Source organism: Dendrobates tinctorius, unplaced genomic scaffold, assembly GCF_039654945.1.
Source record: "Dendrobates tinctorius isolate UK_male_01 unplaced genomic scaffold, ASM3965494v1 ptg000233l, whole genome shotgun sequence".
In the NCBI taxonomy this organism is placed as follows: domain Eukaryota; kingdom Metazoa; phylum Chordata; class Amphibia; order Anura; family Dendrobatidae; genus Dendrobates; species Dendrobates tinctorius.
Genome location: NW_027361900.1, coordinates 6,108,873 through 6,136,477, shown reverse-complemented (window position 1 = coordinate 6,136,477; position 27,605 = coordinate 6,108,873). Strand labels below are relative to the sequence as shown.

At 45.3% G+C, this 27,605-nt stretch overlaps 1 protein-coding gene across 3 annotated transcripts in view; it reads left to right on the top strand.

Moving 5' to 3' along the window:
- The first annotated feature begins 10,969 nt into the window (after window positions 1-10,969).
- Window positions 10,970-27,605, top strand: part of LOC141060233 (uncharacterized) — a 78,906-nt gene continuing 62,270 nt past the window's right edge. The window contains exons 1-4 of one of the 3 annotated variants that reach the window (XM_073556464.1): window positions 10,970-11,145; window positions 11,229-11,352; window positions 11,436-11,533; window positions 11,732-11,822. In XM_073556464.1, the coding sequence (XP_073412565.1) occupies window positions 11,322-11,352; window positions 11,436-11,533; window positions 11,732-11,822 (220 nt within the window). In that variant the 5' untranslated portion in view covers window positions 10,970-11,145; window positions 11,229-11,321. The remainder of the gene's footprint in view (window positions 11,146-11,228; window positions 11,353-11,435; window positions 11,534-11,731; window positions 11,823-27,605) is intronic. The other 2 variants (XM_073556462.1, XM_073556463.1) reach the window with 2 other exon arrangements.

Here is a 27,605-nt window from a genome sequence, read left to right as displayed (position 1 = left end):
CTAAAAAGCCTTCACTAGACCCCAGTACAGCTGTATAATGAGGCCCAGGCTTTATAGTGAAGGGACAGGAGTGAGGGCCTGATCCCAGGAGCTACAGTCTGAGGAAAGGGCTAAAAAGCCTTCACTAGACCCCTGTACAGCTGTATAATGAGGCCCAGGCTTTATAGTGAAGGGACAGGAGTGAGGGCCTGATCCCAGGAGCTACAGTCTGAGGAAAGGGCTAAAAAGCCTTCACTAGACCCTGTACAGCTGTATAATGAGGCACAGGCTTTATAGTGACAGGACAGGAGTGAGGGTCTGTTCCCAGGAGCTACAGTCTGAGGAAAGGGCTAAAAAGCCTTCACTAGACCTCTGTATAGCTGTATAATGAGGCACAGGCTTTATAGTGACGGGACAGGAGTGAGGGCCTGTTCCCAGGAGCTACAGTCTGAGGAAAGGGCTAAAAAGCCTTCACTAGACCCCTGTACAGCTGTATAATGAGGCCCAGGCTTTATAGTGAAGGGACAGGAGTGAGGGCCTGATCCCAGGAGCTACAGTCTGAGGAAAGGGCTAAAAAGCCTTCACTAGACCCCTGTACAGCTGTATAATGAGGCACAGGCTTTATAGTGACAGGACAGGAGTGAGGGTCTGTTCCCAGGAGCTACAGTCTGAGGAAAGGGCTAAAAAGCCTTCACTAGACCCCTGTATAGCTGTATAATGAGGCACAGGCTTTATAGTGACGGGACAGGAGTGAGGGCCTGTTCCCAGGAGCTACAGTCTGAGGAAAGGGCTAAAAAGCCTTCACTAGACCTCTGTACAGCTGTATAATGAGGCCCAGGCTTTATAGTGACGGGACAGGAGTGAGGGCCTGTTCCCAGGAGCTACAGTCTGAGGAAAGGGCTAAAAAGCCTTCACTAGACCCCTGTACAGCTGTATAATGAGGCCCAGGCTTTATAGTGACGGGACAGGAGTGAGGGCCTGTTCCCAGGAGCTACAGTCTGAGGAAAGGGCTAAAACGCCTTCACTAGACCCCTGTACAGCTGTATAATGAGGCCCAGGCTTTATAGTGACGGGACAGGAGTGAGGGCCTGTTCCCAGGAGCTACAGTCTGAGGAAAGGGCTAAAAAGCCTTCACTAGACCCCTGTACAGCTGTATAATGAGGCCCAGGCTTTATAGTGAAGGGAGAGGAGGGAGAAAAGTGGGGAAAGGAGCCAGAAGAGCCGGACTGCCCATCACTAACCTGCAGAGCCGCACTCCACATATATGGCTGCTCTGTGCACAGGACCTGTGATGAGGTCACAGGAGGGGAGGAGTCAGGGGTCACATGATCTCCGGAGTGCAGACCTCCATGGAGCCTTCTCCTCAGTCAGTGACATTCCCGCCATTATTCGCCCCTCACTACTGGCACAATTACCCCGCGCCGCCTTCTCTACACAGTGTTATGTGTGGAATGTAACGTGTGGTTTCTCTGGAGGGAAATAGACCCCACACATGAGGGAATTCTCCCCAGTTACCGGCCGTCTACTATATGGCGGCATATGATTGTGCTATCGACTCCACACCAGGAGCCAAAATGCCCAAATCTCTAATGTAACCGCTATAAGAGAAGATATAACAAATTTCCCCTAAACTCACACAGCGGAGGAGGCCTCACTTGGAGCAATGTGACTCGCGCACAGAAAATCTATTCCCGGTTCTGTGATAAGTTATCGGCCGACAGGAAGAAGAAAGGTCTGAATTACAGCCCAGACTGGAGGAGAAACTGCAGGAGTTAGAATTGGCCAATCAGCGCTCTTCACCCCTATACTTATCTACACAAATACAAGATATGAAATGACAATTAGACGCCATTCTCACCACCAGAACGGAGAGGCGCTAACTTGGAGTAAAGCCGCGTTTTATCACCATGCCAATAAGCCTAATAAGATGCCGCTCGTAAGCTCAGAATGAGAGAGTCACTGCATATAATCTCCTCTATAAAAGACCCTAAGGGTCAGACCTCAGCCCACCCCGATGTCATGTATAGCACTTATAATGAATACTCCCAGAGTTTGTATTCGCCCCCACAATCACCCCCCTCACTACTGGAGTCATTCCTTCACACACTACATCTACCTAACCTGACTGAGTCCGCGGCACAACAACTCCATTTACACATCTCTGAGGAGGAAATAGTTTCAACAATCAAAAAACTAAAAAGAGGAAAGGCCCCGGGGCCGGATGGTCTTACAGCAATATATTATAAAAAATGCAGCGATGTGCTGACACCACATATAAAAACCTCTGTAATTCACTACTAAATGGCTCACAGCTGCCCCCTGAGCTCTACGTGGCGCATGTAACCGTAATCCCTAATCCTAAGAAAGATCATCTCACAACAAATTATAGACCTATATCCCTCTTATACATTGACTTCAAAATCTTTACATCCATTGTGACTAACAGGACCAATAAAATCCTCCCTCACCTCATCCATCGGGGTCAGGTTGGTTTTATACCAGCGTGACAGGCCCCAGATAATATTAGGAGAGCGTTAAATATTATTCATACAACTAACCTACAGCGAAAGCGACTTCTCCTGCTTGCATTACATATTGAGAGGGCTTTCGATTCGGCGTCCTGGACGTATCTCTTTACGGTTCTATCGGAAGTCGGATTCTCCCCTAAACTTATAAAGTGCCTCCAATTGTTATATGATAGCCCTATCGCTTATGTAAAACTCCCGTCACCACATCCCCCTCCAATTAATATTCAGAGGGTACCAGGCAGGGCTGTCCTCTATCTCCGGATCTTTTTGCACTTGCAATGGATCCCATTGTGGAAGCAATAAGGAGAGATCAGAATATCCTGGGCCCTGAGAATATGGGAGACCAATATAAAGTCAGCCTCTTTGCGGATGATCTCCTGCTAACATTAATAAGTCCCCACACTACACTCCCTCACTTGTTTTCCCTCCTTCACGAATTTGGGAAGTTCTCAGGGTTAAAGATTAACATTGATAAATCCGAAGCATTATTTGTAAATTTTCCTAAGACAGAGCAAACTAATATAGCCTCCCATTTTGGGTTTATAGACAAAGAACATTATCTAACATATCTGGGTATCAACTTAACAGCCAACAGGTCACCTCTGTTTAGGTGGAATTACACTCCACTGATCCAAAACTTCCAGAGGGACCTGGATAGATGGGCTCCCTCAAAGTTATCCTGGCTCAGCAGAACACATGCATTAAAAATGGTGTCACTGCCTCGCTTCTTACATCTATTTAGGTCCCTCCCAATTATGGTACCAGCCAGAACGTTCACTCATTTACACTCCATGATGTCTAAGTTTCTCTGGCTCGGAAAACAACCCAGAATTGTGCAAAAACGTATGTTCCGTCACAGAAAAGAAGGGGGTTTATCCCTCCCTAATTTTACACTTTATTACAAGTCGGCACAGATTGCTCGATTAATAAATGCGTGTTCATATCCCAATAGTCTGAGATGGGTTATTCTGGAATCATTTCTCTCCAAACCATTCTCTTTATCAGGCCTAATGTGGACCACAGACCGACTTCCACGGGGGTTAATGAATGTGGCTCCTTTTACAGTCCACTCGTTGCTTCTTTGGAGTAAAGTCCGGTTTAGATATAACTTACAATCAAGCCCTTCTCCCCTGACAGCCATATTACAAAACCCCATGTTCCCGCCCGGCCTTGAGCCACAAATTTTTTTTTGGTGGAAGCTGAAAGGTATTCATATACTTCAACATTTGTGTTCCCCATTTAATATCTTACTTGACAGACAGGAATTTGTTCAAAAATGTGACCCTCCAGTTAGGGAGGTAATGCGCTTGAACCAGATCTCCCACTTTGCAAAGCAGATCCTCCCGAGCGGTACTATTCTCAGGGCAACGAGTTTTGAAAATTAATGTCTAAATGACCCTTTGGGCAGGGGAACGATCTCATTGATCTACTATGCTATAAATTCTCCACAAGATGATAAAAAAATTGAAGTATATGTTACAATGGGAGGAGGATTTGGGGTTTGAACAGTCAATTGATGAATGGTATCGTAGCTGTGACACCATATCAAGACGTAGTCACCAAACTTCCCTTGTGGAGACCTCCTTAAAACTATTGACTATGGACCGGTTGATCTGGAACCTTCTACCCTTTTACTGGGAACCAGGCCTTCCCAACTTCCAGAAAGCTTTCAGAAGCTAGTAAACTACTTATGTATGGCCACTAAAATCCACATTGCGGCAAAGTGGAAGTCGCCCTCACTGCCAATATCTATGGTGAAAGAGAAGATGAACGACATTATGTTATTCTCATTTGTGGCCCCAGCATTTCTTGTAGAATAAATCCCTTTCTCACACAGTCCTGTAGTAATGACTTTGTTCTCACGTTTTGTAGGAGGGTTCGTCTGACTCCATCTTATGTTATCAGTATAAGTGCGAGAGATGAGAGACCGACGACTGCAGTTTTACCGTGTGTGTCCAGCGTCAGTTCTACAGTGTGAGATGTGCGGGGTCTGTGACCGAAGCTGGGGTTATATGGGTGTATACAGCATACACAGAGGGGTCTGTGACAGAAGCTGGGGGTATACGGGTGTATACAGAGTACACAGGGGTCTGCAACCAAAGCTGGGGGTATACGGGTGTATACAGCATACACAGAGGAGTCTGTGACCGAAGCTGGGGGTATACGGGTGTATACAGCATACACAGGGGTCTGCGACTGAAGCTGGGGGTATACGGGTGTATACAGTGTACACAGAGGGGTCTGTGACCAAAGCTTAGGGTATACGGGTGTATACAGTGTACACAGGGATCTGCGAACGAAGCTGGGGGTATACGGATGTATAAAGCGTACACAGGGGTCTGTTACCGAAGCTGGGGATATACGGGTGTATACAGCATGCACAGAGGGGTCTATGACTGAAGCTGGGGGTATACGGGTGTATACAGCGTACACAGGGGGGTCTGTGACTGAAGCTTAGGGTATACGGGTGTATACAGCATACACAGAGGGGTCTGTGACCAAAGCTTAGGGTATACGGGTGTATACAGTGTACACAGGGATCTGCGAACAAAGCTGGGGGTATACGGATGTATAAAGCGTACACAGGGGTCTGTTACCGAAGCTGGGGATATACGGGTGTATACAGCATGCACAGAGGGGTCTATGACTGAAGCTGGGGGTATACGGGTGTATACAGCGTACACAGGGGGGTCTGTGACCAAAGCTGGGGGTATACAGGTGTATACAGCGTGTCATGATATGTATTTTTCCCCAATACTTTGCAATGTCTTGTGTGTACCTGTAACAATATGTTTCCTTCCCCCATTGCCTGTGTCTCTGGGACTATAATGTAATTATGTAAGTAACCTGTCTCCTTTCCACAAGACTTGTGTATCTAGACCATAATTGAATTCAGGCTTGGGTCAACACAGCTAGGGGAATCACCATTGTTCTCCTCAGCAGGGGGAGGACTCACAATACACATCCTCGTAGACACAGCGGTGCCTTGCTGTGGGCCAAACCATTGCATAGGAGGAGTGGAACCCTCCTCCACTACACACATGGGCTGATCCAGGAGCAGAGACACTAGATCCCTGTGCAACTCAGTCAGATGTGAGTTGGATGCTGAAAGAGAAGGGCGAGGCTGTCTGAGGAAGCCTCAGCCTTAGTGTGATCGTGGCGGATTTCTGGGACTCTAAAAGGACTATGGTTTTGTGATCTGGCACAAGGATTGTCTGGAGGTGCCCCCGAATCAGTTTCCTGTGGACTTATTTTGGGACTCTGCAAATTACCTTCGTGTTGTTCCTGTGTTCTGGTCAATAAATCTGTTGGATCGTTCCCAGGCCTGTTGTCCCTCCTTGCTCTGGAGAATACTCCCGTCACAAACTGGTTGGCAGAGGTGGGATCGGAGCAGAAGGAATGGAGGAGAACGGCCCATCAACATCGGGAACCAGCACCGCAGAGTACAAGAACTGGACTGCGGTGAACCTACAAACAAAGGCCCGTGAACTGGGCGTCAGCTACAAGGGACTCTCCAAGGAGCAGCTGATTGAGGCTTTGGAAGCAGTTCACCTGCAAGATGATGCTGAGGAAGGATCCTCACAGCAAAGAGAGGAAAGACGGCAGCCGGAGGTAAATACCCAAAAAAGTCAGTGGGTTGTGTGGTACGAGGAGGAGATGGCCTTGCTGGGAGAAGAGGCTACCATAGAAGAAAAGAGGGAGGTCATGCACACAGCCAAGGAGAGGCAGCGCAGGATGGAGGAGAGGGCAATGCTGGAGAGGGAGATCGCTTTGGAGGCAGCGAGAAGCTCCAGACAGACTGTACCCACAGCATCCCCCATGAGGGAACTCCGCAGAGTGTCCCGCAAAGACTTCAAGCCGTTTAATGAGGCTTCCGGTGACATTGAGGGATTCTTCCTGGACTTTGAGCATCAGTGTCGATTAATGGAAGTCCCGGAAAGGGAGCACGTCCGACATCTTGTGGGGCTCTTAGAGGGTGGAGCTGCTGCAGCCTATAGAGCTATGGACCCTCGGTGGAACTGTGAGTATGCAGAGATTAAACGGACTGTTCTAGAACATTATGCTGTGACCCCAGACACTTACAGGACCCAGTTTCGTACTTTAGCCTGTAATGAGGAAGTGTCTTTCAAGATGTATGCCCACAGACTCAAACAAATATGTAATCGCTGGCTGGAGGCAGAGGAGGCCTTAACCTGGAACACCTGTCTCCAGGTTATCCTAAAAGAACAATTTTTTGCCCAGTGCCCCGCTGAGATCAGGGAATGGGTGCGTGAGAGGAAACCTGCTACAGTGGAAAAAGCTGCATCTCTCGCTGATGAGGCTCTCACCATCAAGCCTCGGTGGAGAGTTCTGTTGGAGGATGGAGAGAGGCCTACCAGCTCCACAACACCGGTGGCCCCCAGTTCTTCTGTCCCCATTGTTCCACGTTCCTCTGAGCCACCACCTCGTGTTGATACCTGTGTTAATGTGCCTCCTGTTGCTTCCACTGCGTTTTCTGGAATACGACGAGGAGAGGAAGTAGCAGAGCGCAGGTGTTATGGTTGTGGGCATCCGGGGCATCTGCAGGCCTCATGTCCAGCCAGCTCATGGAGGAATCGTCCTCAAACCCCTACAGCACCTTCAGGTGGGAGCCGACCGTCAGGTTCCCTTACTCCTTGCCCAAGAGGACGCATTGGATGGAGTGAGACACAGCGCAGATGCTATCGATGTGGGCAGCCGGGGCATCTGCAAGCCTCCTGCCCAGCTGTTCAAATGAGGATTGATCCTGTACCCAATCATATTATTAATTATGTACAGCTAAGTGCCATGGAGGAAGACGTGTCACCACAACGTGAGGACTGGCCTAGTGCCTCACCCACCCATGTTGCACCACTAGGAGTTTATGGTGTGCGACCCGCAGCTATGACGACTTCAGCTCATCGAGGTAAGCACTTGCAGGAGGTCGTGCTGGATGGACAAAGACTTGTTGGATTTTGTGACTCAGGGGCTTTCCTCACGCTGGCTGATCCCCGAGTGGTTCGGCCTGAGGCAATCCATAGAGGACCTGGGATTGTCATTGAACTGGCTGGTGGACAATGGAGGACTATTCCCACAGCCACTGTGGATCTGAACTTTGGTTTTGGGGTCAGGCGATGTGTGGTTCGGGTGATGGGTGGTCTGCCTGCAGCTGTTCTCCTGGGCAATGATGTGGGAAAGCAAAGATGCCAATTCGTGGCTGCATGAAGCCACATGTAAGTTACGCCATGCCTTTGTGTACTTAACCAGTGACCTGTAGAGGTCCCTAGTACGTACACAAATTAGGAGGGGAAGGGATTGTCATGATATGTATTTTTCCCCAATACTTTGCAATGTCTTGTGTGTACCTGTAACAATATGTTTCCTTCCCCCATTGCCTGTGTCTCTGGGACTATAATGTAATTATGTAAGTAACCTGTCTCCTTTCCACAAGACTTGTGTATCTAGACCATAATTGAATTCAGGCTTGGGTTAACTCAGCTAGGGGAATCACCATTGTTCTCCTCAGCAGGGGGAGGACTCACAATACACATCCTCGTAGACACAGCGGTGCCTTGCTGTGGGCCAAACCATTGCATAGGAGGAGTGGAACCCTCCTCCACTACACACATGGGCTGATCCAGGAGCAGAGACACTAGATCCCTGTGCAACTCAGTCAGATGTGAGTTGGATGCTGAAAGAGAAGGGCGAGGCTGTCTGAGGAAGCCTCAGCCTTAGTGTGATCGTGGCGGATTTCTGGGACTCTAAAAGGACTATGGTTTTGTGATCTGGCACAAGGATTGTCTGGAGGTGCCCCCGAATCAGTTTCCTGTGGACTTATTTTGGGACTCTGCAAATTACCTTCGTGTTGTTCCTGTGTTCTGGTCAATAAATCTGTTGGATCGTTCCCAGGCCTGTTGTCCCTCCTTGCTCTGGAGAATACTCCCGTCACACAGCGTACACAGCGGTCTGCGACCGAACCTGGTTGTATTCGGGTGGATACAGCGTACACAGGGGTCAGCGACCAAAACTGGGGATATACGGGTGTATACAGTGAACACGGGGTCTGTGACCGAAGCTGGGAGTATACGGGTGTATACAGCATACACTGTGGGGTCTGCCCCGAAGCTGGAGGTATACGGGTGTATACAGCGTACACAGAGGGGTCTGTGACTGAAGCTGGGGGTATACAGGTGTATAAAGTGTGAGAGACGCGGGGTCTGCGACCAAAACTGGGGATAAACAGGTGTATACAGTGAACACAGGGGTCTGTGACCGAAGCTGGGGGTATACGGGTGTATACAGCGTACACAGAGGGGTCCACACAAACACGGCTTTGCTCCGCACACCTCGTACACACACGGCTCCGCTCCGTACACCTCATACACACACGACTCCGCTCCGTACACCTCGTACACACACGGCTCCGCTCCGTACACCTCGTACACACACAGCTCCACTCCGTACACCTCGTACACACACGACTCTGCTCCGTACACCTCGTACACACACGGCTCCGCTCCGTACACCTCGTACACACACGGCTCCGCTCCGTACACCTCGTACACACACGGCTTCGCTCCGTACACCTCGTACACACGCGGCTCCGCTCCGTACACCTCGTACACACGTGGCTCCGCTCCGTACACCTCGTACACACACGGCTCCGCTCCGTACACCTCGTACATACACGGCTCCGCTCCGTACACCTCGTACACACACGGCTCCGCTCCGTACACCTCGTACACACGCGGCTCCGCTCCGTACACCTCGTACACACACGGCTCCACTCCGTACACCTCGTACACACGCGGCTCCGCTCCGTACACCTCGTACACACACGGCTCCGCTCCGTACACCTCGTACACACACGGCTCCGCTCCGTACACCTCGTACACACACGACTCTGCTCCGTACACCTCGTACACACACGGCTCCGCTCCGTACACCTCGTACACACACGGCTCCGCTCCGTACACCTCGTACACACACGGCTCCGCTCCGTACACCTCGTACACACACGGCTCCGCTCCGTACACCTCGTACACACACGGCTCCGCTCCGTACACCTCGTACACACACGGCTCCGCTCCGTACACCTCGTACACATACGGCTCCGCTCCGTACACCTCGTACACACACGGCTCCGCTCCGTACACCTCGTACACACAGGGCTCCGCTCCGTACACCTCGTACACACACGGCTCCGCTCCGTACACCTCGTACACACAGGGCTCCGCTCCGTACACCTCGTACACACACGGCTCCGCTCCGTACACCTCGTACACACACGGCTTCGCTCCGTACACCTCGTACACACGCGGCTCCGCTCCGTACACCTCGTACACACACGGCTCCGCTCCGTACACCTCGTACACACACGGCTCCGCTCCGTACACCTCGTACACACAGGGCTCCGCTCCGTACACCTCGTACACACACGGCTCCGCTCCGTACACCTCGTACACACACGGCTCCGCTCCGTACACCTCGTACACACGCGGCTCCACTCCGTACACCTCGTACACACACGGCTCCGCTCCGTACACCTCGTACACACGCGGCTCCGCTCCGTACACCTCGTACACACGCGGCTCCGCTCCGTACACCTCGTACACACACGGCTCCGCTCCGTACACCTCGTACACACGCGGCTCCGCTACATCCACCCTGTAAACCCCTCCTGACCCCACACAGAAACTTCCCCTCATCTGGCACCATGACAACCAGCACAGCAGAGTCCTGCACACACTGAGGCCCTGATCATGTGACCCCTGACTCCTCCCCTCCTGTGACCTCATCACAGGTCCTGTGCACACAGAGCAGCTGTAGAAATCTCCGGCCTCGGGGGTCTCACCAGACTTCGCTCTTTTCTTGCAGGGGCTGCAGTGGATTTCATCCTGGACCCATAGAGCTGAATAGAGGAGCGATGTTCCTTCACTCTGATGGGAATTGATGGTGACGTTGATGAGTCTATGAGGAACGTGTTCAGCTGCCGACTCCGAGGAGGAAACTGCTTGTTGTCTGTGGCCTAAATATATAGGTTTTATTAGTAGATGTCAGGGGAGAAAACTAAACCCTGTAAGATAATAAATCTCCTCATATGTTTCCCTTATTATCTCCAGTAATTGTATTATTACACAGGATTCTTATGATGTTACATCGGATCATCTTCTTCTCATTCAGGTCTCTACAATATCGGATCCTCTCAGTGAAGATCTTCTACAGAAGAGAATTTTCCTGATTTTCCCATCAAGGATGGATATGGACAGAGACAAGATGGCGGAGAGGATGTTACACCTCACCCTAGAGATCCTCTTCCGTCTCACTGGAGAGGTGAGAGATTCTGATGACGTCACATTACATCATTCTTATCTATGGGAATAACAGATGGACAGAACTGGAGAGGTGAGGACTCTGGAAATGTCTGGAGTGAGATTTATTAATGTGTCTCCATAACCAGGATTACACAGTGGTGAAGAAGACCTCTAGTGATCGCTGTCAGGACCCTGTGTCTGAGGGATGGGGAAGACCCCTGAGCCCAATCACGGGGCCTCCACCTCACCCCCTGATCCATGAGGACATCAATGACCAGAAGATCCTAGAACTCATCTACAAGATGATTGAGCTGCTGACTGGAGAGGTGACACTGCTGGGAATGCTGGGACATTATACAGTAACACTATGAAGGGATCGGGGGGATGACGGTATCATTGTATGTGTCAGGTTCCTATAAGGTGTCAGGATGTCGCTGTCTATTTCTCCATGTAGGAGTGGGAGTATTTAGAAGGACACAGAGATCTGTACAAGAACGTCATAATGGAGGTTCTCCAGCCCCTCACATCACCAGGTAATAGACAGGACTAAATACACACAGCCTATAATTATCTGTATGTAGAGAATGAATTCAGTCCCTGTATGTGCTTCCTCCAGATCTATCCAGTAAGAGGACAACACCAGAGAGATGTCCCCGTCCTCTTCTTCCACAGGACTGTAACCAAGAAGATCCCAGTGCTCCTCAGGATCATCAGGTAGATGGAGAGAAGGTGTCAGGAGATCTCCCCTATGATGTGTAGACGGCTGTGAAGGTCTTGTGCTCAGTCTTGTTTTATCCACCAGTATTATATGTTTTATACTTGTGTAATGAGAACGGTGGAGATGGCAGGATTAGAGCTGATCATAGATGGGACTTCTCCATCTGTCTGTGACTTTTACAATATTTGTTTCAGGGTGAAGCTCTGACCCATATTAATACTACAGAGACATATGTGAGGGGTGATGAGTGGTGTAAAGAGGAGATTCCCACATATGACTACCCAGGTGAGTAGTAACCACTGAATGCAGAGAAGTCACAGATTCCTCTCAGTCACCGGCTGTGGCTGCTTTATCGGTGGTGTAGTCCGGCCGTATTACCATGATCACCATTTTGCCTCTAGACCACAACATTCTCCTCCACCCAAAACTGTTCAAATTACTTTGGGCAGTGAAAGCCCTTTTCTATAGAACTTACAACCTGGAGGATCCACCTACCCCCTGGGATTAGTGTGAGGGTGATCTCTTAAAGAGAGATATATATGATCGCTTGTACCTGACCCAATATAGGCCGAGTGCGCGCTTAAAGGGTCACACTGAATGCAAAGTTAGGCCAGGATCACACTACTTTGTGTGATGCAAGAAACTTGCACTAGTCTCTCGCATCAACACCCGTCGCTGCCGCTGCTACTCGGGACTGGAGCTGTGGCTGCATAGAAATCCTAAATTTTATTCTCAAGACAAAGAGACAAGAATTAGACAGGTAACAGCCAGAGCCTTCTAAACTATAAAGCCAAATGACAGCGTACATAGAATGTGCTGACAAGATAGAAAATCACTTGAAGAAAAGTATGCTGGGCTTGTAAGAGAAAGCGGAGGGTAATGATGCTGTTGGCTTCCTAGATCCCTGAGATCTTATCAGATGAATCTACCTTTTCTCCCTTCTGTGCTGCTGAATGTATCATGGTCACTAGGGATGAGCGAGTCTACTCATTAGGATTTGGTACTTGGCGAGTAATGCGGTACACGCGGTACTTGAATCCTGGCGATTATTTTACAACTCGCCTCTCCAAACTGCGTGGCTGATGGCTGAAATATACATTTATTCATGCCTGCAGGATCTGTGTTGGCATGGCTTGAGCCTTGGTTTCATGGATTCACTCCACGTCATAACTTACATTGTTTTTGATCCTAAGGAATTCAGATTACTGCACAATCTCTCCTGAAATGGGGAGCAATATTATTTTCTCTAATCTTCTGCTCAGGATTCATAGTAGCTCCAATGGTCCACCATAAATGAGTGCAGCTCTGGTTTACTGTTGTTTAATCTGTGCAACGGGGTCTTCCTATCTCGGGTACCTCTTTCAGTACCACCCCATGTTTCCGGAGGTCCATTCTGCTTTGGCAGGAGTCTGAATGAAGGACGCTGGCTGGAATTCCTTGGTTACATGGGCACATATAAAAGATCACTGCTTCTCCACGTATTTCCAGTCTGACAACACTTTACTCAGAGGTCACAGAATATATCACACAGATACAGAGGGCAGGCCAATAGAAAAGCGGCAGGCCAGACATACATTACAATAGCCGCAGGTGGCCGGAGCCTGCCGATATTTAGGAGGGGGGCGGCAGGGCGCAGCCTGTGGGCTGATGCATTAGGGACATGCATCTCCCATGGAACCTATTATACATACATATAACTGCACAACATATTCTGGGTGCTGAGTGGTTCCGTAACACGGCTCCCCTTTGCAGCGACGCGATCGGCATACACAGTCTGATCCTTAACGGATCGGTTTGGGGATGACCGAAGTTTATGGGTTTGGTACAAGTTCCATTTGTCGACTTAGTCCATTGGCGTTACCGTTTTGTTTGCCGGGTCTGTAGTGGATGGTGAAGTCCAGAAGATGTAGGGCTAAACTCAACCGCAGCAATCTGCCGTTGTCTCTGGAGACCCGATTAAGCCAGACTAGGGGATTATGGTCCATTAGGAGGGATAACTGTCGTCCATACAAATATGGTTGCAACTTTTTGAGTGCCCATACTACCACCAGGCACTCCTTCTCGATGGCCGCATAGCTTACTTCACGGGACAGTAGTTTCCGACTCAGGTAAGCTACCGGGTGTTCTTTGCCGTCCAGCCCGACTTGGCTCAGCACTGCCCCCAATCCAAACATAGAAGCGTCTGTGTGAACCAGGAAACGTTTAGTTGGATCGGGTGCGGCCAATACAGGGGTATTGGTGAGGGCGTCCTTTAGTTGGCGGAAGGCTTCCTCACACTCTGAGGTCCAGGTTACCTGGCGGGGTTGGTTCTTACGGGTCAGATCAGTGAGGGGCTTGGCTACGCTGCTGTAATTGGGAACGAATTTCTTGTAATACCCCGCTGTCCCTAGAAACGCCATGACCTGGGTTTTAGTGCGTGGGGTGGGCCATTTGGCTATGGCCTCAATCTTGATTGGTTCTGGTCGCTGTTTCCCACTTCCCACCCAATGCCCTAAATACTGAACCTCTGCTTTGCCCATGTGACACTTGTTTGGGTTCAAGGTGATTCCGGCCAGGTGGATCCTGTCCAATACTGTCTCTAGGTGATTTAGATGCTCTTCCCATGTCGCACTGTAGATGGCATTGTCGTCCAGGTAGGCACAAGCATAGTCCTGGAGACCATCCAGAAGCCGGTCAGCCAGCCTTTGGAAGGTCGCCGGGGCATTCTTCATCCCGAATGGCATAACTCGAAACTGGAATAAGCCGAACGGGGTGACAAATGCCGACTTGGGAATAGCGTCAGGACTAAGGGGAATCTGCCAGTAGCCTTTGCATAGATCGATGGTGGTCAAATACTTTGCCCCCGCCAGCCGGTCTAACAACTCATTCACACGCGGCATGGGATATGCATCCGTCACTGTTTTCTCATTGAGCTTACGATAGTCTACACAAAACCGTGTAGTCCCATCCTTCTTGGGCACTAACACTACTGGGGATGCCCAGGGACTATCTGACTCTTCAATGACCCCTAAACGCAGCATCTCTTGTATCTCTTGACCAGAAAAACCAGGGGAAGAGTCTTGAGGAGATCATTTGCATATTCCCACTGCCTTCTGGGATAAGTGAAGAGTCTCTGCGAGCTCAACGATCACTGGGTTTTGGCTGTTGCAGCTGAAAAGAGGAAATCGTAAAGCCGCGCGCCGAATTTTGGCTCATCTTTCATCGTTTTTAAGAAATCGCAATATGGAAGAGGCCAGGAGCCATTTGGTGAGCTGCATTTCTTGCTACATGTTCACAGACTTACCAGTGGAAAAGCCAAACTTCACATGCCACAAATGCAAGCTTGTGTCCCTGTTGGAGTAAAAGTTGCAAAGTCTCGAAGAGAGGTTAGCTACGTTGAAGATCATTAAGGAAGGCGAAGAGTTCTTAGACAGAGCAGAATTATCTCTTCATGTTACAGAAAGAGAAGAAATTCGAAGTGCACCTGAAGAAACAGAGGAATGGAGACATGTGACCCAGAGAAGCAGGAGGATCAGGAGGCAGTCAGCACCCATACTCCTCAGGAACAGTACCAGGCTCTCACGCAGGAAACCAATGAAGAAATACATCAGGATAAGACTTTGCCCACAAACAGCAACCTTGTACGCCTTCAGAGTCCTCCTGGATGGAGAAAGAAAAATGTTGTGAAGAAGAAACGGAGAGTGGTGGTCATGGGGGATTCCCCGTTGAGAAGAACAGAGGCCGCTATCTGCAGACCGGATATAACTTCAAGAGAAATGTGCTGTCTTCCAGGTGCAAAAATTAAAGATGTGTCTGACAGGATATCAGGACTCTTCAGACCTACAGATGACTACCCATTCCTGTTACTACATGTGGGGACAAATGACACTGCAAGAAACGACCTGGAAACCATCTGCAGAGACTTTGAAGACTTAGGCAAGAAAGTGAAAGAACTGGGAGCTCAGGTGGTCTTCTCTTCCATCCTCCCAGTGGATGGCCATGGAACAAGGAGGTGGAATAAGATTCTGCAGGTGAACAACTGGCTACGTCGATGGTGCCGTCAGCAACGATTTGGATTTCTGGATCACGGAGTGAGTTACCTTTATGATGGACTACTTGCTAGAGATGGGGTGCACCTTACGAAGACTGGAAAACATGTATTTGGAAGTCGTCTTGCTACACTTGTAAGGAGAGCTTTAAACTAGAACAACATGGGAAGGGAAGCAAAAGACCAGAAAAAGCCATACACCTGACAAATGCTATTGAGAACTCTGCTATTAGAAGTGGAAAGGAAGAACAAAGACGAAAGAATCTAATTAATAAAAATATTGGAGAAAGAGAAACCAATCACAAACTAAAATGTTTCTATACTAATGCACAAAGCATGGGCAACAAACAAGGAGAATTGGAACTACTAGCGCAGGAGAAGAAATATGATGTCATTGGAATCACTGAAACTTGGTGGGATGATACACATGATTGGAATACAAGACTAGAAGGATACAACTTATTTGCAAGAAACAGACTTGATAAACGAGGAGGAGGTGTCGCGTTGTATATTAGAAGTGCGTATATCTGCACAGAGATTGAAGCTTCAGAGACTGGGAGTTCTGTGTAAACTGTTTGGGTAAGAATACAAGGACAGAACAATGGAAAGGACACCATTGTAGGCATTTACTACAGGCCGCCTGTGCAAGCTGAAGATATGGATGAACTCTTTATGCATCAAATGGCCAAGTTCTCCCAAAAATATGACATAGTTGTCATGGGAGATTTCAACTATCCAGACATTTGTTGGGAATCTCTCTCAGGCAAAACTAACAGGTCAAGGAAATTCTTATCCTCTGTAAAATAATGCTTATCCTGTAAAATACTCAGGACTAGTTACCAGATAAAAATGTAGTGGTTTATTTGGTTTCTTCCATCAAAGAAAAGATTATTACAGAAAAACATAAAAATAGGTGAAAGAGAAATTGTCCGTTATTGCAAAAGCTTGTCATCTTCTTTCTCTAAGATCCCACATGGCAAATGGCCTCTGGCTCTCTTAGGCTTCTTTGTAGTAAAGTAACATACCAGTTGTTCAGTTATGTCATCTTGCGTCTGTGTCTCATGATGGGGAGGGAGCAAGAGCGACCTCTACAGTTAGCCATGAATTATATACGTCTCCTAAAGCACGTGGTCTCTACATATATGGAGCTGTCTTTCTACCATGAGCCAAGCTTAAAAATAGCCTATGTCGTGTAAGCTAAAGCAATGTACAGAGCTGAGTCTTATAAGAAATTAACGGATTATTAATATTTAACAATTCCCCCTTTTGAGGGAGACAGACATTAATTGGAACCCTCAAAATATAATGAGATCTTTTTTCTTCTTTGACAAAATAATTTAATATCAATAATAATAATAATAATATCAGATTACCGTTATAAGTACTCAATGACATAATTGATGTGAATTCATGTTATGGTAAGCCGTGAACAATATTCATATACAATATGTATAATTATACTTCCCTAAATCTAAATTGAAGCATCTCAGGTCCAGTCATCATCATCTGATGTCATCTGGTCTTCATTTTGATGTCTTCTGTCTTCTTCTTGGTTCTTTTAGAAACACAGTTTTTCTATAGCATATAGATGTTGTAGAAATCATGTTGTGTAAAAATCAAAGTCCATAAATTCAAATGTTGATAAGAAACAAAGTCTATAGATGAAATGCAGCTTTAATATCTTTGCAGTGTCACCTTTAAAAACCTGGGCTTACATTGGCTCGCCTTGGATATTCTGGAATCCTCCATCGGCACTGGTCTTTGAACAGGTGTGACGTCTTTGGTCAGCAAAGCAAGGGTTAAAATGACTCTTCCTTGCTAAACATAGCACCATAACCAGTCCTTGTCCTAATGCACAGGACACATGTCAGGGTTGTAGCTTCCTGATAATTACCTTCATTGTTTACCAGCTTTACATTGAAGCTTTACAGGTGATTAGAAACCTCTGGAACTTGGTAAGAACGTGATAACACAGTTCATCTCAGCATCATAGGATCATCGTCCTCTGGTTGTCAGGTTAGACACTTTAATTGTGACTGTCAGTGGTGGATACCGCACTTGTGACTGTCAGTGGTGGATACCGCACTTGTGACTGTCAGTGGTGGTTACCGCACCTGTGACTGTCAGTGGTGGATTCTGCACTTGTGGCTGTCAGTGGTGGATACTGCACTTGTGACTGTCAGTGGTGGATACTGCACTTGTGACTGTCAGTGGTGGATACTGCACTTGTGGCTGTCAGTGGTGGATACTGCACTTGTGACTGTCAGTGGTGGATACTGCACTTGTGACTGTCAGTGGTGGATACCGCACTTGTGACTGTCAGTGGTGGATACTGCACTTGTGACTGTCAGTGGTGGTTACTGCACCTGTGACTGTCAGTGGTGGATTCTGCACTTGTGGCTGTCAGTGGTGGATACTGCACTTGTGACTGTCAGTGGTGGATACTGCACTTGTGACTGTCAGTGGTGGATACTGCACTTGTGACTGTCAGTGGTGGATACTGCACTTGTGACTGTCAGTGGTGGATACTGCACTTGTGACTGTCAGTGGTGGATACTGCACTTGTCGCTGTCAGTGGTGGATACTGCACTTGTGACTGTCAGTGGTGGATACTGCACTTGTGACTGTCAGTGGTGGATACTGCACTTGTGACTGTCAGTGGTGAATACTGCACTTGTGGCTGTCAGTGGTGAATTCTGCATTTGTAATTAACATAGTTACTCAGTAATCACAGCTTTGTTACCTTCTGGGACTTCGGGATCGCGGCATTCTTCTTCTTGCAACTGATAAGAATCAATTTTAATATGAAAAGTCTTTATTAACGTAATTTCAGTATCTTGCTTGAAGTCTTCATTCCCTATTCTATACCAAATCTGGTAATTTTCCTATCCTATAATATCACAGCGTACCATAGCAATCAGTAATATCCATATAATTATTATCAGAATTTGTACCATATATAGATTTCAATATTTGAAATAATAAACTAATAATAAGTGATAATACATTATTATCCATATTTTTCATGTGATAGAACATTTTTTATGTCATAGGTGTAATTACCTTTTTCAACCCATAGGTGTCACTGTGTTTTATGTAACCAGTGTTATCATCTTTATTAATAAGGAATATATTTATTATACTAATAATATGTAGGAATGTAAAGCCATGAACCAAAATAAGAATATATGAGTGAGTTGAATGAATGAATAAAAGAATTGTTGCATATAACTCAGAAGTGAAACATTTCCTTTGTAATAAAACCATATCATTGCTATATTTAATGAAGCAATATTCTCAGTAGATATTACTTTACTAAATATTGGTGAAAGAATTAAAAATAATGAAAAGTAAGAATAAAAATAAAAATAAGATTAAGGCCTTTATGTTGATGCAGAGTAGTTATGTCTTCAGTAACATATACCCTTAATATTTCCATGATCTGGATTATTTCATAATTGTCATAAACTTGTGTTACCAAAATATTCAAATTATGCAACTTTGCATATAATATTCCTCTTACTGTAAAGAAATGACTCTTTATAATACTTAATGTTATTATACCCAATACTTATACCATTGAACCTTATTTATTTATTTCCTATTAAAATGTGTGAAGAAGAGGGTATTAATCAAATGTGACGATGTAGTCAGGATCAAAAAACATATTTCCCCCTTAATACCAAAAAATATTGTTTCATGAAATAATTCATTTATCAAAACCAAAATTAAAAATAATTAATGTATAAATTATGTGAATTTATACTTGCTTATACCATTATTTGTCTGAAGATGTGTAACCATCAAAATTAATTTGAATATCATAAAATTATCCTTTGGAAAAATTAATTTGCATAAACCATTTTGATGTGCGATTGCACTTTGCACTTATCCACAATTAACTAAATCAAGAAATAATAATTACTATAGAAATATAGAAATATATGTTGTGTAGATAATATTTCATTATATATCCTAATATTCTAATAATTTAACTGATCTGCATATTTCTCCTAAAGATAAAGGCTTTTGGTTTTTTGTTTTTTTTCTCTTTTTTTTCTCTCTCTCATTCAGAATCCTGAGGTCTCATACAAACGTATCACATTACTCGCTCAGCAGCTGCTCATACACTCAGTCACTGTCACTCAGACTGTGTCACATATTTAAGTTTAAACCAAATACCTCACATACGAAGGTGTGATAAATACACGTATTTTAACCCAAATTATCCTAATTATCAATGCATTGTAAACTATTTAAATTTAGTCTCTTAATATTTCTTAGAATATTCCCCAAATACACATGACATAAATATATATTGTATAGCTATACTTGACATTTAGGCCTGGAAAAAAAATTCCATTGGTTTGCAAAAGTTGAGACCCCTTAAAAATTCTTTTCCTAAGAACAGGGGCATAGTATACTGGTATACTTGTATTATTAGAACAAGGTTCAAATTTCACATGCTGTGGTTGTCATTCAAGCCATGCAGGAAAAGCACACACACACATTTTAAAATGCAATTAGTTATTTCCTTTTAAGGGTTAGATATATATAAAATCATACACCTATTGCAACTTCCTGTGTAAATAAAGGCATAAATCCTTGTAAGAGAATTTTTCCCGATTAAGTCCTGCTTTGAAATGAAAATTCTAAGGAAAAATAAAAGAGAAGGTTAATATCATATTCATAATTCTAAATTTTATTACTGGAGTAGATTTTAATTTTCACTAAAAAAAACAGTTCTACTATTTCTACTTCTACAAACACTCTATATATACTGTATGAATATGTATATATCCACAAACCATAAAACTACAGGATTATACTCTATAAAATAATTACATATTACTCACTAATTGTATAACACTGTTACACAATATATATTACTTTTTTCCTAGCCAATTCCTACACCCATACTTATTTCTCTGCAAAAAATATCCTGAAAGGTTCTTGCCATTTTGAAGCTGATAGATTCTTGGAGCAGAGTATTCAGTTTACAGGCCATGATGTCACTCACCACCTGCTTCTGTCTGTCAAATTTGGCCATCTTTGTTACAGAAAGAAAATCAGAACTCATCATTTTTCTTAATTCAATTTGTGTCTTTTCAGTGTTTCTTTGCATCATTCCATAAGGCTTATAACAAACATGTGATTTTCTTTGTTCTTCATAGATTTGATTTTGAGGAAAACTCATTTTAGAAGGTTTTGCTAATGCAGGCTTCTGATAAGATTTTACTCTGCCTGTCTTCACAAAATTAGCACAATTTACTTTCCTTTCACGATTCTCGTGTTTTCTGGCAAAATCAAGGGATTGTGCACATTCCAATAAAGAATCTTTTTGTGACGCAATAACACGAGATGCAGGATTTAAAAACCAAAATTTGCTTACAAAACTCCTTATGAGGGACTGTGTTTTGACATTCTCCATGACCGTTCTATACAAGCGGTGAAATATAGACATGAAAGTGTAGGTACATTCCTTCCGACCAATCCTTAATTTTTGAAGAATATCAATATCTGGATGATTTTCATTTGATGAACAAAAAATAAGAATTTTTAATCTGTCCTTATCATTTAAATTCTCATGTGTTTCACCAGATAACTTTAAAGTCAATCTCCTAGCAAAATTTACAGGGATCCACATTTTGAACAACTGATTCTTCTCCTCGTTAGATAAATCAAATTTATCAACACAACTTTCAAAAACCTCAGAGTTTCTACAAACATGGATTGTATTGTCATATGCAGGTATTATTTTGCATATCTTTAGCAAAGTTTTTCTTACTTTACTTCGTATTTTGGCCTGTGAGTCGTCTATTTTTAGTGGTACGTCTTTCCCTTGTACGTCCTCTACGTCAGTTCTGAAGTCTCCTCCTACTTCTCCATCTTGTTCCACGTCTGCAAGGTCACCTTCAATGGCTGCTGCTACTTGTAACTGTTTCTCCACATTACAGTGAATCTCGGGAATATCACTATCCTCTACACAATCATTTTTGGATTTCTCTGACACAGATCTATGAAATATATCTACCATCTGTAGAATATTTTTTAATCTCTCTCTTTCTCTATTGAAGAATTTACAGTCTAACTTCTGATTCGCCAGTTCGCACTCAGCATATAATCTTAGCCATAATACTTCTGGATTAGACTTGTCTACAGACTTAAATTTCAATCTACTCTGCTTAGCATAAGAATTAATTACATCCATTTCTCTTACCTTGAAATTTCTCAGCTTGTTCCTTTTAATGGACAACGCTGGGCTCTTGTCTTCACACGTCTTGGCTTCAGCACGTCTGGCACTTTGGCACTTGTAGTACTTCTCAATCTATCTGGCAATTCTTACTTCTAGGTTCTGTGTGATTCTTGTAAGTAGTAGATTTCCTGATAACTTGCACATATGACGTTAACAAAGTTCAATCCCCTTTTGGGCAAGTGGATGGAAATCCACAAAAAAGTACAAAAATTCAGATCTGGCTGGCTCTCCAATGTAAAATAATGCTTATCCTGTAAAATACTCAGGACTAGTTACCAGATAAAAATGTAGTGGTTTATTTGGTTTCTTCCATCAAAGAAAAGATTATTACAGAAAAACATAAAAATAGGTGAAAGAGAAATTGTCCGTTATTGCAAAAGCTTGTCATCTTCTTTCTCTAAGATCCCACATGGCAAATGGCCTCTGGCTCTCTTAGGCTTCTTTGTAGTAAAGTAACATACCAGTTGTTCAGTTATGTCATCTTGCGTCTGTGTCTCATGATGGGGAGGGAGCAAGAGCGTCCTCTACAGTTAGCCATGAATTATATACGTCTCCTAAAGCACATGGTCTCTACATATATGGAGCTGTCTTTCTACCATGAGCCAAGCTTAAAAATAGCCTATGTCGTGTAAGCTAAAGCAATGTACAGAACTGAGTCTTATAAGAAATTAACGGATTATTAATATTTAACATCCTCTCTTGCTGACAACTTTATCTTCCAAAAGGTAGGGGAGAAAACAAGGGGAACTGCTACCTTGGATCTAATCCTTATAAACAGGGAGGAAATGGTTGAGGAGGTAAAAGTGGCTGGGACCCTAGGAGGTAGCGACCATGCTATTTTAGAATTTTGGATAACTAGAGGAGGAAGATCTGTGAAGACTCAGACGTCAAGGTTAGATTTCAGAAAGGCAGATTTTAAGGGATTCAGAAAGAGAATTGGAGGGATCCAATGGCTGGATATCCTTAAAGACAAAAATGTCCAGGAAGGATGGGAAATCTTGAAAAATGAAATTCTCAAAGCACAATTGTTAACAATTCCAAAAAGAGGGAAGAATAGGAAGCATTTAAGGAAGCCAGGATGGATGAACACAGAACTTAAGCACATGCTAAAAAGGAAGAAAAAAATGTTTATAAAATGGAAAGAGGGAGGCATATCTAAAGAAGAATATAATGCTGTCTGCAGAACCTGCAGGGCACAAATCAGATTATCTAAAGCTGACAATGAATTGAGGCTTGCAAGAGATGTCAAAAGCAATAATAAAGGATTTTGGGGATATGTCAAAAGTAAAAGAAAAGTCAAAGATGCTATAGGATTTTTCCAGGATGAAAATGATGAAATGGTAAGACAGGATGTTGAGAAGGCCGAACTTTTAAATTCCTATTTTGCATCTGTTTTCTCTCAGAAAGGAAATGTGACATCAACTGTTATTCACTGTCCTATTAAGGGAATAGAAGAATCCAGGATATCTATAAACAGAAAGATAGTGAGGAAACACTTAGCTAACCTAAATGAATTCAAGTCTCCAGGTCCAGATGAATTACACCCCAGAGTACTGAAGGAGATAGCAGAAGAAATTTTTGAACCCCTCTCCATAATCTTTGAAAATTCTTGGAGAACAGGAGAAGTCCCAGAAGACTGGAGAAGAGCAAATGTTGTTCCTATCTTCAAAAAGGGGAAGAAGGTGGACCCAGGCAACTATAGGCCGGTGAGTCTGACTTCTATACCAGGAAAGACCTTTGAACAAATTATTAAACAACATGTATGTCAGTACCTGGATAAGAATGAAGTGATTAAACAGAGTCAGCATGGGTTTGTAACTAATAAGTCATGTCAGACAAACTTAATTTCCTTCTATGACGGAATCACTGATTGGGTGGATCAAGGAAATGCTGTAGATATAGTATATCTTGACTTCAGCAAAGCATTTGACAAAGTATCTCATACAATCCTTATTGAAAAAATGACTAAGTATGGAATGGACAAGGCAACTGTTAGGTGGATTCATAACTGGCTTAGTGATCGGACCCAAAGAGTGGTCGTAAATGGCTGCACATCCAGTTGGAAGAATGTCTCAAGTGGGGTACCACAGGGCTCTGTCCTGGGCCCTGTATTGTTCAACATCTTTATCAACGATTTAGATGAAGGAATTGAGGATAAACTGATTAAATTTGCTGATGACACAAAGCTAGGAGGGATAGCTAATACTAGAGAAGAGAGAGAGAGGATTCAAAAAGATATAAATAAACTGGAGAAGTGGGCAGCAACTAACAGAATGGTTTTTAACAGGGAAAAATGCAAAGTACTACATCTGGGCAATAAAAATGAAAAAAGCATATACAGAATGGGAGGAATAGGCCTAAGCAACAGCACATGTAAAAAAGACTTGGGTATACTAATAGATCACAGACTGAATATGAGTCAACAGTGTGATGCAGCAGCAAAAAAAGCAAATGCAATTCTAGGATGTATTAACAGAAGCATACAGTCTAGATCACGTGAAGTCATTATTTCCCTCTACTCCTCTTTGGTCAGACCTCATCTGGAATATTGTGTCCAGTTTTGGGCACCACATTTTAAAAAAGATATCAACAAACTGGAGCAAGTTCAGAAAAGAGCAACCAGAATGGTGACCGGTCTGCAAACCCTGTCTTATTAGGAAAGGTTGCAGGATTTGGGATTGTTTAGTTTGCAAAAGAGAAGACTGAGAGGAGACTTAATAGCTGTCTACAAATATCTAAAGGGCTGTCACATTGTAGAAGGATCAACTTTATTCTCATTTGCACAAGGAAAGACTAGAAGCAATGGGATGAAACTGAATGGGAGGAGACACAGATTAGATATTAGAAAAAACTTTTTGACAGTTAGAGTGATCAATGAGTGGAACAAGCTTCCACGAGAAGTGGTGAGTTCTCCTTCAATGGATGTCTTCAAACAGAAGCTGGACAGACATCTGACTGGGATGATTTAGCGAATCCTGCTTTGAGCAGGGGGTTGGACCAGATGGCTCAGGAGGTCCCTTCCAACTCTACGATTCTCTGATTCTATGATCCCCTCTCGTACAGACTCAGGGACGCGGAAGGGGTTTTGTCGCAGGGGGGTCTGATCCTGGGTCTCAACCTTGTGTTGTGCCAGGCGAGTGTACCCTGGTCTCCCCGAAAACATCCTCTGTCGCTGCCTCAACAACTCCTCCGCCTGCTGTCTCTCCCGGGGGCCTAGGTCTTCACCCAAGTGTACCTGGTCCCATGTTTCAGACTGAGTCCTTTCCCCTAAGACATCCGGCAAGGGAAGTCCGGCTAAATCCTCTGCTTCAGGTGCACAGATGGCCACTACCTCTTCAGGGTGCTCCCGGTAGGGCTTCAGCATATTCACGTGGAACATGCGGATAACTCTGGGGTCGTCACAATCGGCGACATTATAGGTTGTGTCGGCTATTTTCCCCACTACCTGGTAGGGCCCCTGCCATGCAGCTTGGAACTTGTTCTGCTTAGTGGGCTCTAACACCAGGACCTTCTGTCCTATTTCCAAGGTGCGCTCTCTGGCCCTCCGATCGTACCATATGCGCTGGCGCCGCTTGGTCTCCTGCATGTTCTCACGTAAAGCCTGGGTCAGCTCTTGTAGGCGGTCCCGGAATTCCAGCACATAGGGTACAATAGGCACCCCTTCTATGAGGCCCTCCCCTTCCCAGTGTTCTAGCACTAAGTCTAGGGGTCCCCTTACCAGTCTCCCGTATACCAGCTCGAACGGGGAGAACCCCGTGGATTCTTGGGGTACCTCCCGATAGGAGGTGTGGCAAGAATTTCTCCCAGTCCCTGTAGGTCCTAGTAAAAGTCCCAATGAGCTGTTTTAATGTCCTGTTAAAGCGTTCACACAACCCATTGTGTTATAAATGAGTCACCGGAGGAGGAAAAAAACAAAAACACAAGCTAAGTCCAGAAAACCGGAGAGGTTGGTAACTTGCAGATTGCAGACCCCTGATCCAATTCACCGCAACTAACAGTAGCCGTGGGGGGTTCCTACGGTGCCCTAGACCCCTCATCACAGCCGGAGAGCTAAATAAGCCTAAAGAAAGAAAGGGGAAATCTAAACTGCCCCAGAGCAGACCCCAAAGCAATAGACAGCCCCCAACATGTATTGTCGGTGAAAAACAGATGAAAACACAAACACAGACAGAAAGACAGGCTGAGCAAACGATGGGGCCCAACTAACTAGATAGGAAAGGACAGAAAAGATGCTGGCTGCAACCCGTAAAAAAACCCTGCCAAAAATAATGTCCAACACGTCTGATTGAAAAGGCCCTGAAGTCACTAGACTTCAAAATCACTATATCAGCACTCAGGTATATTCTGAAGACAGAGCAAAGAGATCAACTGATCAGAGGCAAAAATGGAGTTCAGCCCGTCCCAACCAGGGCAGGCTGAACACAAACACTAAGTAAACAGACAAAATCTCATGGAAAAAATAGCAGAGCAAAAACTTAGCTTTTAGTAGACAGGAACTAAACTGGATGCCAGAGCTCAGAGCAGAAAGGATCACCAGCAACCCTGCAAGGGCGTCGGCTGCCTTATATCCACTCAGAAATTCCGGATGTCCAATCACACTCCACCTGTTCAGATGACAGGTTCTTCCCATCCAGATCAATTTCACTAACTCCTTTCACCAGCAGAGGGAGTTCATCAGACATCAGAGGTGAAGGAGAAAATGAACTCATAACACCATTGGTTTGCGGGTGGTACGGGGCACTTCTAATGGACTTTACCCCGCAGTTCCACTTCCACAGTTGGTTGGTCACCTCTGCTGTAAACTGGGTACTCTGGTCCGAGATAATCTCCCGGGGAAATCCTACCCGTGAGAAAACCTGGAGCAGGGCGGCCGCCACCGACTCTGCCAGTATGTTAGGTAATGCAACTGCCTCTGGATACCGTGTGGCATAATCTACCACTGTCAATATATACCTTTTCCCTGACGGACTGGGTTTGGCTAACGGCCCTATCAGAAATGGTTCCTCCACAATGGGGAGGGGGCGTAATTTGGCCTTGCATCGATTCCCCCCTCTTGCCAATGCGCTGGCAACTGTCACAGGTCTGGCAGTACTGACGAACATCATAGGTTACCCCTAGCCAAAAGAAGTTTTGTGTCAGACGATGCCTGGTGCGACTGACGCCGAAGTGCCCGGCCAAGGGTATATCATGAGAGATTCGCAGTAGCTCCTGCCTATACTTCTTGGGAACTACCAGCTGTTGTTTTATAGTGGAGCTCGTCCCAGTGTGGTGCTGCTCTGTGATCCGGTAGAGGAGTCCCTGCTTCCATGCAAACTGTTCCCCTTCCAGTACCCCTTTCCCCTCCTGTGCCTTCCCACGATATCCCTCCAATGAAGGATCCTCAAGTAACTCCCTCTTAAATTCATCTGGGGTGGCCCAAGAAATGTATCTGGCTATGGGAATACGTGTAGGGCTGGGATGTCTTACCTGGGCCTCCTCTGAGTGTGATTCCACCTCCGCAGCTCGAACTTGTCTCCGGGTGGTCACAGGATATGTCTCAGCCAGAGGGGAAACCGAGAATGCAGACAACATGGGCCCCAAGTCGTTTCTCAGCAAGACGTCTGCAGGCAAATCCTCTATCAAGCCGACCTCAACAAGGCCATCCCCGACTCCCCAGTTCAGGTGAATCCTGGCAGTGGGCAGTCGATGTATAGCTCCCCCTGCTACACGGACTGCCACTGTCTGGTCCGTCTTCTCTTAGTCCCGGACGAGATGAGGCTTCTCAAGGGTCAAAGTTGCCCCGGAA